The sequence below is a fragment of the Neolamprologus brichardi genome, chromosome 1 (genome assembly GCF_056152115.1).
Source record: "Neolamprologus brichardi isolate AB-2024 chromosome 1, ASM5615211v1, whole genome shotgun sequence".
In the NCBI taxonomy this organism is placed as follows: Eukaryota; Metazoa; Chordata; class Actinopteri; order Cichliformes; family Cichlidae; genus Neolamprologus; species Neolamprologus brichardi.
Window position 1 is genome coordinate 11,508,992 of NC_142104.1, and position 12,621 is coordinate 11,521,612.

Consider the following 12,621-nt stretch of genomic DNA (forward strand, 5'->3'; position numbering starts at 1 on the left):
TAATGACAAAATACATCCAAATATTATTTACCCTGGGGGCTACATAATGTTTGGACCATTAAGATCAAAATAGCTAAATTTATTCACAGACATGCCTTCAGTAACATATTGAGCTTAGTTTGCATTCATACAAACTAGACTGATAAATATTTAAATAAGCATTTCCCCTGGGAGGACTCATTTGCTTTCCTTTTCTGTTTAACTATACTTTATATATACTCATATTTTTATTTTGTGCTGTAGTGCAGTATTGCCTTTAATTTATGTTTTATAGATCATGGTGAAGTTGTATTTCTAGCTATATAAAGTCATTTTAGAAAGTTTGTATCATGAATTAACTCTTTTAGTATACAGTTTGCCAAAAGGTTAGAATCACTTCATTTTAGATCTTCTGTCTGATTTAAAATCAAAATCCATGCTGTGAGTGAACAATCCTTCCCTAAAGGGGAGCTGTATCAATCTCCCCCTGAAGAACAAACTGGGGAAGATTGCTTTGAAGGACACACACAAGTCCAGGTTGGATTCTTCATGCCTGCCAGGCTGTCACTCATATATAACAGCTGGTAGCATTACATTATCCCACAGATGGACCTGTTTCTGTGAACTGGAAAATGTATCCTCCTCTTGCTGATCTTTACTGCTGTTTTACCCACCTGTCACCTGCTCAATTAGTCGAGCCTGGAATACATTTAGCCTGTATTTTCGCTGATTTAATCCAACAAGAAAGTCATGATCTTGCCATAAATTATATCTAACACTTTCTCACGGAGCATCAGTTCGTGTTTTGCAGCAAGCTGCAGATCATCCAAAATTCCCTGGAGGGGCTGGCAGTATGTAAAAGAGTGGTCAAAGTTGTGCATGTGTATTTTACATTTTGATAGCTCCGCTGTAGGATGAGTGAGGTTAGTGTTTCATATAAGGGAAAGCAGCAGTGTTTTCCCTCCCTGACACATTTTACCCCTCTAGTTTTTCCTCTTTCCTCTTCTTTGTGTTTCTTTGGTTACATGGAGAGAAAATAATCTGGCATGACTGGAATAGTTTCAATGATGGAAGTCTTCTGTAAAAAATGTAGACATAGCTTCAGGTGAGGTGGAGAATGGGATGATTTGCACTTTATTTTAGAAGATAATGATGAAATTTCCTGCAACATTTCAGACACACTTTTAAAACACAAAACTTTGTGATATCAAACTATTAGCTCCAGTATATTAAAAGGCATCTTATAGTTGTTTTTAGGGAATATGATCAATTTTAGTTTGTAAAAACTACATTCTCAGCTTCTCACAGTGTTTAATTTACTAGCAATATTTAGCTTGCTAAAAATAGTATCCATAAAGAATGCTACAAGACATAAAAATCATAAACGCATCATTATTAATGAGTAATGAACTCCCAGTGGGGAAGTATATGTTATTTTTCAAACACAAAGTGTCACCAAGCACATGTGAAAGAATTTTATTGATCCTCTAAATGTATAATAGAAATGCTCTAGCTCTAAAAATAACCTCTGAATATTCCCATTTCCTGACATTCTTCACTCTTTATCTTTATTTCTCTATCCTTTGTATGTCCCTTGATACCTCTTACATATTTCTTTCTTTGGCCATTCCCGTATAACTGAACTACAGATTTCAAGAAAAGTGTGACACTGACAAATGGACTTACTTTGTGGAGCCCTCTTATGTTCTGGTTCCAGGCGATTAGATGCACTGTGTGGACCGGCTTAGTCAAGATTAATCAGAGGTAGTTTTTCAAAAGCATAATTGAATGACATTTTGAATGACAGTTATAGAGTATGTAGCTTCTTTTACGTCTTTCCCATGTTATATAAGACAGAAATACAGATAGCCCACAGATAATAGGATAAATATGGCTTTATGGGTTTGCCAAGTGACATGCTTTAGCGAGATGATTTCCTCTAGATGTGCGATTCTTCTTGTGGGTGTCAAGTAAGTAGAGCATAACAGATCTGAAAACACTCATGTCACGCACCATGAAATACAAAGTAAAGTCTTCATGCTGTGTGGGAGGATTTGAAGGTGTTTTTAAAGAAAAATGATGAGAAGGTTGTATATCTTTAATCACGTGTCAGCTTTGTAACTCTGCCGTGTGCAAACGTCAATCTGAAGTCTGTATAGTAGGTAGGGAGAATGTGAAGAAGGCCTTGAAACGTTCAATTGGCAGCAAAGTGTAGCTCTCACCTTGAAACCCCTCACCATGAAAATCATACTTTTAGGTCTCCCATTTGTTTAAACTAGAACCCCTGCCTCATGGCTGTATGCCTTTGCATGGTTCCAATTACATCCATTCCTGTCCAGATCCATTTTTATGTATTAAACAGTTAAAGGGAATTTAGTAAAAGGTATTAATGTAAAATGGAACTTCAGTATTACAAGTCTGACTGATATCAGTGCTGCCATAAATGTGCTTCATGACTCCTTGAAATGGGGACAGTACATGCTGATGTTATTGTCACTGGATGCTGACCTCTGATATTTTGGTATTGGCATCATAACTTCATGACTTCAATATTATTATAAAAAATTGTGTGAAATTGACCTTAATTGGTATATGAATTGTTAAATGAATTTTGGAGTTGATTTTTAACCACCAAGTTCTAATCAGCTAATATCAGAACTTTTGCCATTTGTGCCAAATTTGAAGAAGTTCCTTCAGTAAATATCACATTCATTAGAGCTGGACTTTTAAAACATAATGCTTCCAGCTGTGCCTGCACCTATGAGGAGGAGTTAAAAATATACCAAATCTTCAGAAAAGATCTGCTTCCACTGTAGCAGTTTAGTAGGAGTTGTTTCTCCCTCATTGGTGACGGTGTCTTAGTACACAGTTGAGGACTGTGCCTTTAAACAGCATGATAGCGCTGCAACTGTTAAATTAATGAATATACCTAGTTCTCTGCCAAAACACACATGACAAGCTGGACAAGGAAAAGACTGAATGTAGCCACTGCGTCAGTATTTAGTCCTCAAGTAACCAAGCTGTTTATAGAATAAAATGACAGAGACGGTTAGTTTATTGCCTCACTTACACAGAAATGGTTATTTTTAAATGGTCTATTTGTGTTTATCACTATATTACTTTTTCTTTTATCCGTGACAGATATGGTGACATATTCTGATGTAACGAATTATGATTTCTAAACTTTTTTATGCAAAAAGAATCTTTATGCCACACACTTGGCTGTTTTAGAAAGGATGTATTTAGTTGGCAGTTGAGTTGCATTGTGGATACTGTAGGCATCATGTTATGAGTTTTATAAAAACGTGTGTTACGGATATATCTCAATATCTCAGAGCCAGCTCCATTAAGTTTGTTCCTTTTTTGACTGCGAAATAAAATGCATGCAGAAGCCCTTTAAGGGGTAATGTACTTTCCATGGTGGTTACGATGGATAAAAGGGAAGCTTACTGGACAATTTCCAAAAGGACCCGGATGTTTTAACACATTTGCACATACTTTATGCACATAGAAGAAAAGTAGACTTTTGTACAATATCTCACTAAATATATTTACATGACATACAATTCGCCATCAGTGCAATACATAGGAATGTTGCATATTTACCAAATGTTAGACTCTTTCCTTTATGAAGAAAAATAATTCCAGTGACAGAAGCTGATAAAACTAATGTGTAAAGTAACATGTGCAACTTTCGTATCGGTTAACAGCTTCACATGAAATAAAAAAAATAAAATCTTAGTACCACCCTATCAACAATCAAATATTAAGCATTGAAAAAGTAAAGATCACATGTACATATATATCTTCATACATGTAATGGATTGCTTTTGTACAAATACTTTATATAACTTTGGCAGTTTATCAGGAACAAAGTTATCGGAAAAATATGAAACAATAATATCAAACTGTCAGCAATGTCATGTAAGCTTGCCTTCCAAAGCTCATGTTCACAGTGGTCATTCAGAAAGGTTGGAAGCCGATGGCAGAAAAACCAAGAACAAAAAGCCAAAGAAAAAGAAAACATTTCCATCCTTTCTGCTAGGACTGTTAGCACTGGAGGCTGTCGTCATTGTTGTCATGGTTATAAAATTACAAACACCTATGAAGGTTTAGATAGCAGTCATCGCCATTTAAAAAAACATGGTCTATTTTCAGGTCGACTTAAAATACAAACAGTTTGAAGGCAAGGGGACAGGACCCTGCTCAGCGGTCACTGTGGAATCATGGGAGAGACATGACCGAGAAGAGGACATGCACATCAGTGCTGTGTGGAAGCACGTGAGGCCAAAAAACGAGGGTGCAAAATGAACGAATTTGCAACAATCGAAACGCCACATGGTCAGAAAATGACTTACACCGGACAAAATAATCGAGCAAATTTCAAACATACTAAGTTCACCATAATTCATATACGTTGATTTTGTTCTTTTTTTTCCACTGGTTTGGCACTTTATTGGAACAAATCTCTGTTCAAAAAGACTAATGTTGTACAAAAGATATCATGTCTCATTAACATAACTCGTAGAATATAGTACTTAATAGTAAGCATACGGTAAGTAAACACTTGTACATACTGTAGTTTTAAAATGAACATTCCAACAGATGTTTTACGCACATGCACAAAAACAAACAAACAAACACAACTTTCTCTCTCTCGCTCTCTCTCTCTCTCTTTGCTGCCTCGCCACATTTGGGCCTCCTCCATTTCTCTTTGGACAATCTTATTCTCCTTCTGAGTGATCCTCTATCCCGAAAGAACAACTGTTGCTACTGCTCTTTCTCATCTTCCATCTTTCCCTCGCTATCGTTTACCTAAGACAACACAACTCATTTAATACTGTGGGGTTTTTTTTGTTTTTTTTTTGCTCCACGTTATGACACTTCCTCCGCCGAGCGCGTGTCTGTCTTGAGACGCACAAACTCTTTGGCCACCTCGTCGTTGGTCCTTTGAGAGAGTATCCTCATGATGGTGATACCCGTTTCGTCCATGGAGATGCTCTTCACCAGCGGGTAGCAGGCGGCGCAGCTGCCCTTGTCTGCCAGCTCTTTGAGAGGGATGACGGTCATGCCAATGATGCGGTCCTCACGGGCAAAGCAGTAGTCCTTCACTGAGACATGGAGCTCATAGACCTCTGGACCGTGTTCGTTACTCAGAACACTGAGAAAAATGACAAGGATGAGGTTGGGGTGTGACTTAGAAAAAAATTAGACATGAACAGAATTAAAAAGTAGTCCTAAATCCTACTTTTAAAACAACCATCATGGGTAATGAAAATTTACATCACAGGCAGTGAGAGGGTGTCTGAGTGTCACTTAAAAGTACATGAAACTAACCTGAATGCACTTTTTTCCTATTATCATATAAGCTTAATAAGTGTTCCTGTCAGGAACTGTACAAGAATGTGAACGAACTGCTGACATTTGGCTTTGTTTACAGCTGAATATAGCCTGCCAGTAAACAAGTCTGGCATGGTGACATTTCCACAGTGAAAAGCCTCCTTACTGTATGTGTGGCAATCATGAGAAACCCAATCATGTTTTGTGAGGGAAATTAATGTATCTATTCAAAAGAGCAATTATTCTGAGCTTTTTTTTTTTTAGGCTTTTTTCTAATAATCCACAGAAAACTGTGGCTTCTTGAAATTCAAATGACAATGCTTGGGGTGAATATATATGCAGACTGCACTGTGCTTCCATTCATCACGATGTGTGCTGCTAACGCTAAGATCACTCCAGATGACTTGGCTGAGTGGGCCTGACTCTGAGAAATACAATGCTTAAAATTGTCACGCTAAAACAGTTGCTTGATTTGCTTTTATTACAAAAATAATGCTGCTTAATAATGTACATTCTAAGGTTAGAAAGGTGTTACAGGTACTATTAAGCATATAGATTGCTGCTGCTTTCTTTGTAGTGTGCAGCAATCTCAGTTGTTAAAAATGAAGGTAATGTGCCAAAAACTGCAGTTTGTTGAATAGCCACCTGAGACCTGAAGTGCCCAACTTTAAAACAGAAATAAACACGTAGAATCTTGAACTTGGTTTTTTTTTTTTGTTTTTTTTTGGTGTCTCTTCAGCTTATTTCCCCTACATGGGACATTTTTATTATTATAGATGACTGATGGTGTGGACTGAACTGGGATAGGACTGTCATTCTGGCGTTCAGTTTAAAAAGGAAACACCTGATAAATAATATGGCTCACTGTGTAGTTCATTTTACTGATAGACTGTGCAACAAAAATAACATTTTTCATTATGTAAATTTTGGACAAATTATTAGCATTCGTCACTGTGTGATGCAGAAATATAATATATAAAAGATATAGCCACTGTGATGGACATGACTAACACATAGTGTATCTGACAGAGAAACTAAGGGACACTGGCTGCTCATTGCTGCTCAAGTTGTAAATTGTAAGTTATTAGTCATCCATTATCTTTTCTGAATCTTAGTTTGACCATGATTTATCAAAAGGGGTTCATGTTCTTTTCAGTATGATTGGAAACTAGCAATCATGGACATGAAGTCTTCCCAAAAGTGTTGACTGAGGTCCCTGAGCAAGGGAGCCAAGGGCTAAGTTCCCTTACACCTCTGTATAACAAGAATCTTTGTGCAAACAGAGGAGTTATCCCCTGCTGGCCATTAAAAATAATGCAGGTTTCAGGGGCTTCAGCACTGGCTTCACTTTACAGACCTCAAAGCTCCAGCTATCTTTTATATTGTATATAGATGCACCCTAGTTATCTAGGCCAGTTAACATTTGCTGTTTGATAACTTAATACTGAGACCTGTTGTCCAAACATAACTCTGCCAAAAATATCTTTTGAAAGAGTAGACCACAAAACAATAGGTGACATTACAGTTCCAGGATGCATCCATATTTTATTTACACTTTGTGTTTGTAGTTTGCAGATAGCACACTGATTTCTGATTTGAAGCAAATATATGAAGTATATTATTATTAATGAGAGTAATAGAATGACACTAAATTAAAGAATATTACAATATAAAGAAGTGAATGAAATTGCTCACAATTTTATTCACTTCTTTAACTGACGAGGAGGACACAGATACTTACTACTGGAATGTTTCATTGTACTTTGGTGACCAATTGTTATTCTTGGTCTTGGTGCTGAATTTGCGTTTCTTGTCAGCCAGATGTGGACCCACAGCATTGACTTCTACAAATGGCCGGAACATGGCGTTGGTTTGCCAGATGAGGTTGTTCACTCCGACCACTGAGAAACGCAGAGGAAATAATAATCTCATTCATTACGACATGGACACAGGTACAAGAAAGGAAAGTCCACTAATTCTGCCAAAAAAGATTGCGTATTCCAAGCTCAGTTTCTATTTTTGGACCTGTATTTATCTTGTTCCCACAGATAAACAGCTAAATGTAGAAAATGTCACGTTAAACTGAGATACTGTCGGAGCAAGCATAACAGAGCCTGATAACAGAAACATTTCCAGCTATCTGCAGCATTAATGGTAAACATCTCTGCGTGTTAGTGCCTATGAATCAGCCTGCAAAGATTTCTTTTCATACTCACTCTTCTGCACTGAAATTCAAATAACGAGTAAATCCACAGTGAAGAAGACCAGAGACATTGACTGACATGCAGCGTCAGTAAACCATAATGATGTGGCAGCATGCTGGATTTTCTGTGTGAGCTGCCAAATTTAAATTCAGGAAATGCAGAAAAAATTTAATCAAAAGCTAAACTGTGACTCATGTAATGATGGCTTTTCCTGTTTATGAAAACATTGTTGCTTTGCTCTCATGTTTTTAGTTTCTCTAATGCCTATGGTGCTTTTGAGAGGAGGCAGGTTTAGAGACACTGTAAGGAAATAAGGAGGCTCACAGTGAATTAAAAGAAATAAATCTCTGGAGAAATTCTGTAATGATAAAGCAAAGAACTAATAAACAGCCAACCTTTGAGCCAGCTGTACATGCATAGCTGAACTTGACTTGTCTTACCTGTGTAGTAGCAGACCTATGTATTTTCCAGTTTATAGTTATTACAGTATTCAAGTATCAATCTTTTTTTTTTCAGCTATCCCCTAATTACAGTGACTTTGTACTGTGCTCTAGCAGGATGTAATTTTGAAGTACAATAGAAGTATAACTTGCAGGGATAACAATGCAGTTTTAGGACCCCGTTTTGGTAAAAGGCTTTTCAGGTGCATTGTTTTTTTAAAAAAAGATCATACTGGCAAATGCAGACGATTTGAAAGAATGAAACTATTAAAGATTAAATTTGGACGATCAAATAACAACTGAATTAGTTTTAAAAAAGTTATTTTTTGCAATTGTCTTGTGCTTAAGTTTGATTACGTAATAAAATTTCCTTTGTTTTTATCAATGTCTTTTAGTATGTAATGCTCTACTACTACCAGAAGGTGGTGATAATGTATCTATAAGCTGTTTGCCAGCAACCATGAAACAACACAACATAGAAGAAGAATGTTACTAACACTTAAACAGGAGACACACATAAAGGCCAAAACTATTGCCCCATGTGAAATTGCATGGAACTGCTTAAAAAGTTAATGGAAAAGGTCACGTGCAAAGTCTGGTTGACTCCAAATATGCACGGTCATTTGAAAGCTTAGAAGAATGATTGAATAATACCTATAGTACCTAGTGGAATCTACAACAACAGCTATTACAAATATGACAATACTGCATCAATCCCGACACTGTCATGCATAAAACACCTGATTTTCTATTTAATTACAATAAGAAACAACATATCAAAAGGTAATTTCCTTATTCTCTGATTTTGAAGGCGCTCCAAGAACATGCGGCTGTGCTGCTGATGGCCCCTGCAGCCCAGTTGCACAGATGAGGTAGATTTTTGTGAATATTTGCAGGTGTGAAGAGATTTGATTAGAAATAACAAAAAGCAGGTTTGAGTATAGGAAAAAGCTCACCCTTCACGCTGACTTTGTGCTCTCCAGTGCCAGGGTGAGAGATGAGATTCACTTGCATCGACACCTCCCCCACTGATCCGTTGGATGACTGACCTGGACACACACCAAAACAGCAACAGGAGAATTGGAAAGAGGCGTAATGAAAATCAGAAAGAATGGAGGAGCAGCAGTGAGGAAGCAGGGAGAGAAATACAGAGATCAGCAACCCGAAATAAAAGAGATGGAGACCGAAAAAAGAGAGAAAGAGGGAGGATGCGAGGACAGATACAAAACTGTGAAGACAACTATCTGTGCACCTGGTGAATCCAAAGATTGATCCAAAAAGCTGCGTATAAACACATGAGCGTGTCAGAACTAAAAGAGAAAAAACAGACCTAAGGAAAACAGTAAGAGAGTAGACTTGTTTTCACTCTCATGGCAGCCCAGTAGCAAGCAAAGCCAGAGTTTCCTTTAGCTCCAGGCTAAACAAGAATAACAACAAGTAAATAAAAATAGAAAAATGAAATAATCTGTCTGGTTTGAAGGCCGTGAAAAAGGCACATGTTGTGAAGGAATCCACTAAATAAATAATGTTCTACATGCTGAAATCAACAACGTCTTAGCTCAAGTGAAAATTTAACTCCATGGAAACACACTATGAATGCTATGCAACAGAAAGGAAATAGATGAGGCAAAGGGAATGCATGAATATAAAGGAGGACTCTGCTCAGTTGCTGTGCAGCATCATTAACGTGTCACTCAGTCAGAGATGAACAATTAGAATGGATTGCTGACATGTTACATACTGTCTGATGTAGGGAGCCCTGCTCATTTCAGCTGCTTCTTGTTTAAGCCAGCCGGGAGCAAGTAGACATTGAACACTACTTAATGTAGAGGCATGTTGATCCAATAGCTAATCAATACATGCCAAACATGCAGCACCCGTTGTGGCTGGTAATGGGGAAACAAGCCTTGAGATTTATTGTAATGAAGCCCCAGGAAGCCGATGGAGAACTAAGAAACTGCAGCACAATGAAGTCCTGAATTTGTGAGAACACACAGCAATGCCACTGCATGGTCACTTTAGCTATCAGTGTAAAAACCATTAGACATTATGATATGTTGTGCATTTATGAAAAAAAAATATACCGGTGTACTCAACAGATACTAGAAAAGGAATTCTGAGAGACGTGGAAGCTCAAAGTGTGAAGAAGACAAATGGTACATGTTGAAGATAAATGAAAGCAGGGATAGATAAAAACCAAGGTGGCAGCGAGCAGGCCTTAGGATCAGATTAAGTGAGGAAAATGCAGATAAGAAAGGTGAGTTGTCTGCATTAATTGACGAAGACTTGCTCTTAAATTCCCAGATTTTTTTCCACTGTTTTCCACTGCTTAGCCTACACCGAGTGACGTTTCAACACACGAATACTACATAACCAAAAAACTGCAAAATATTCATGCGAGATTACTGTAAGCTAGACAACCTCAGCCCCCACTCAACAAAGAGACACATGTATGCTTCCGAGAACAGGCTTGGCAGGATTAAACTGGTACATGCCGTGGTCTAAATATGTCGTTCTCAGAGCACAGGGGTTGGTGATTAATGAAACTGTGTCCACTGTGCTACATCAAGCATCATCTCCACATTCTTTAATTTTTTTACCCCAACCAGCTCACTACTTCCACTTAAAGACAGAACATTAGGCCACCTCAGATAAAAAGCAAAAACACGGTGTGAAATTGCAGGTGGAGCTGGAATGGGATGAGAGATGTAGCGCGGGTGGAAGAAGAGAAACACATCGAGCAATCTGAAAATAGCACACAGCCAAACACTGTGCATCTATGCCCATCTGCCACTCAGGGAAAACGGCAATGCTGGTTGGCCTGCTGGCTGCCGAGCTTTTTCCTACAGGCTTTCAATTTCCTGCTGCCTGCTATGCAGTGTTCTACAAGGCTGAGCACACTGAGGGAACCGGGAGCTTAAAGCTTCAACGCCCTGCCGGGTTGAATTCCCTCTTGAGCATCTCTGGATACCTGAAGGTATTTCCGCCTTATTACAGAGAAGAAAATCCAAATAAAGACGGATGAGTCAACAACATATACAAGTGTGCCAGAGATGCCGGAAAGAAAGTGTGAGGCGACTGCACAAAAGAGAATTTATGGATTTACATAGCAAATACTGTATATCGTATTTATCCCGACAGTGTTTTTTTATGCATTGTTAATGAGAGATTGAAGGGAAAAGAGCATGAGAGCAATTAAGCCCTTAAGCATACAGGATGAAAAGTCCAAAGATACTGTTGCTGTTTGTTTGTTTTTAAAGTTATTTACAGTGAAAGAGGCACAGTGCTCCTACAGTGATGAGATAAATGCAATTACAGCAATGTTCACTGTGCATTTAAGCTGATAGGAAATAAAGTAAAAAAGAGGCATCTTCAGAACACATTTACAGCAATATATATGGGGTAAATACTGATGGGAAACACCATAATGTTAAGGTTAAATAAAGTATTACAACTCCGAAATGTTGCAGACAAATCAGGTATTAACTGTAAATTACAGCAACAAATATGTTATGAATAAACTGTTTTGCTACAAGTGTAATCAGTCGTCATAAAAATATGTTTATTCACTTCTGCCTAGGTGCTAAAATATAGCTTCACAATAGAATGACCAATCTGTCTTTTTTCACGCCTTTGCTGGCACTCTCACTGTGTTTTTATAGATGCTTTCTGTAAAAGTGAAGCTGTCCAAGCAAGGCAGAGAGAATACATAGTATAGCTCTTAAGACAAAGGTTTTCCAGCATTTGGATGCTGAAATAACTCCATTCCCTCCCAAACTGAAACCCAATTGAGCCTGACCATAGCTAGGTGCTTACCTTGAGAGGTTTGGGTGCATATATATTTCTTGATCAAGGCATCTGTAGGTTGAGTGTAAAGGCTGAGAGCATATTTGAGGGACTTCATATCAGGGCTCTTTTCGAGGAAAGTTTTCTTCAGGCCATTTCCTCCAGCATGGAAGTATTGCTATATGAAAAGAAAGAGGAGTTAACTTCCAGATGACTCCAAGAATGTTTTCCAGGAAGGGATCCTCTGTTGAGTTCATACACATCAGCAAGTTTCAGTTGGCAGAGAAATAACCTGAGATTATGTGGACAGTATGCATTTTCCAAGCAGGAGACCAGGCAAGAGACAGCAGTAATAGCCACTTTTCTGTCTAATTACCGTGCATTTAAATCTGAAACCCCTGCTTGGGTGGTTAATGCACATTTGCGCTGATAAGCATGATAGCTGAGTACACACAAAGCTTTGCATTCTTTTGAAATGCTGTCACCACTCCTACATATGGAAGATGGGAGACCATGGAGAGATCTTATTAAGAAACGATGGACTGTTTTTTTGTGCTTATCTGTTCAGCTAGCTTTCTTCTACAACACATGATCATTACACAGACAAAAGAGCTATTGTTAAGGGCGCTTGTGTTGTTTGCGGAGTTTCTGTTGTCATGATCCAAGTTAAAAAGTTGGTGCACCCTTATCTCATGTCAATAAATACACTGGACAGAAAATGCAGTAGACAGAGATAAGGTATACACAGCTGCAAAGTGACATCCGAACCACATTGTCTTTATCAGACAAAGCTTGACACCACAATGGAGAAAGTGCCGGTAAATATTTTCAGACTGGTGTCAGGTCAGTACTTGGCAGTGACTCGACACATG

General features: G+C 38.1%; 1 protein-coding gene across 2 annotated transcripts in view; it reads right to left on the minus strand.

Annotated features, from left to right (window-relative positions):
* Nucleotides 1-3,456: 3,456 nt before the first annotated feature.
* unc13c (unc-13 homolog C (C. elegans)) overlaps nucleotides 3,457-12,621 on the minus strand; it is a 180,369-nt gene continuing 171,204 nt past the window's right edge. For both annotated transcript variants that reach the window (XM_087852455.1, XM_087852496.1), the window contains 4 exons: nucleotides 11,780-11,927; nucleotides 8,920-9,012; nucleotides 7,061-7,220; nucleotides 3,457-5,140 (listed from right to left, as the gene is read on the minus strand). In XM_087852455.1, the coding sequence (XP_087708581.1) occupies nucleotides 4,855-5,140; nucleotides 7,061-7,220; nucleotides 8,920-9,012; nucleotides 11,780-11,927 (687 nt within the window). In that variant the 3' untranslated portion in view covers nucleotides 3,457-4,854. The remainder of the gene's footprint in view (nucleotides 5,141-7,060; nucleotides 7,221-8,919; nucleotides 9,013-11,779; nucleotides 11,928-12,621) is intronic.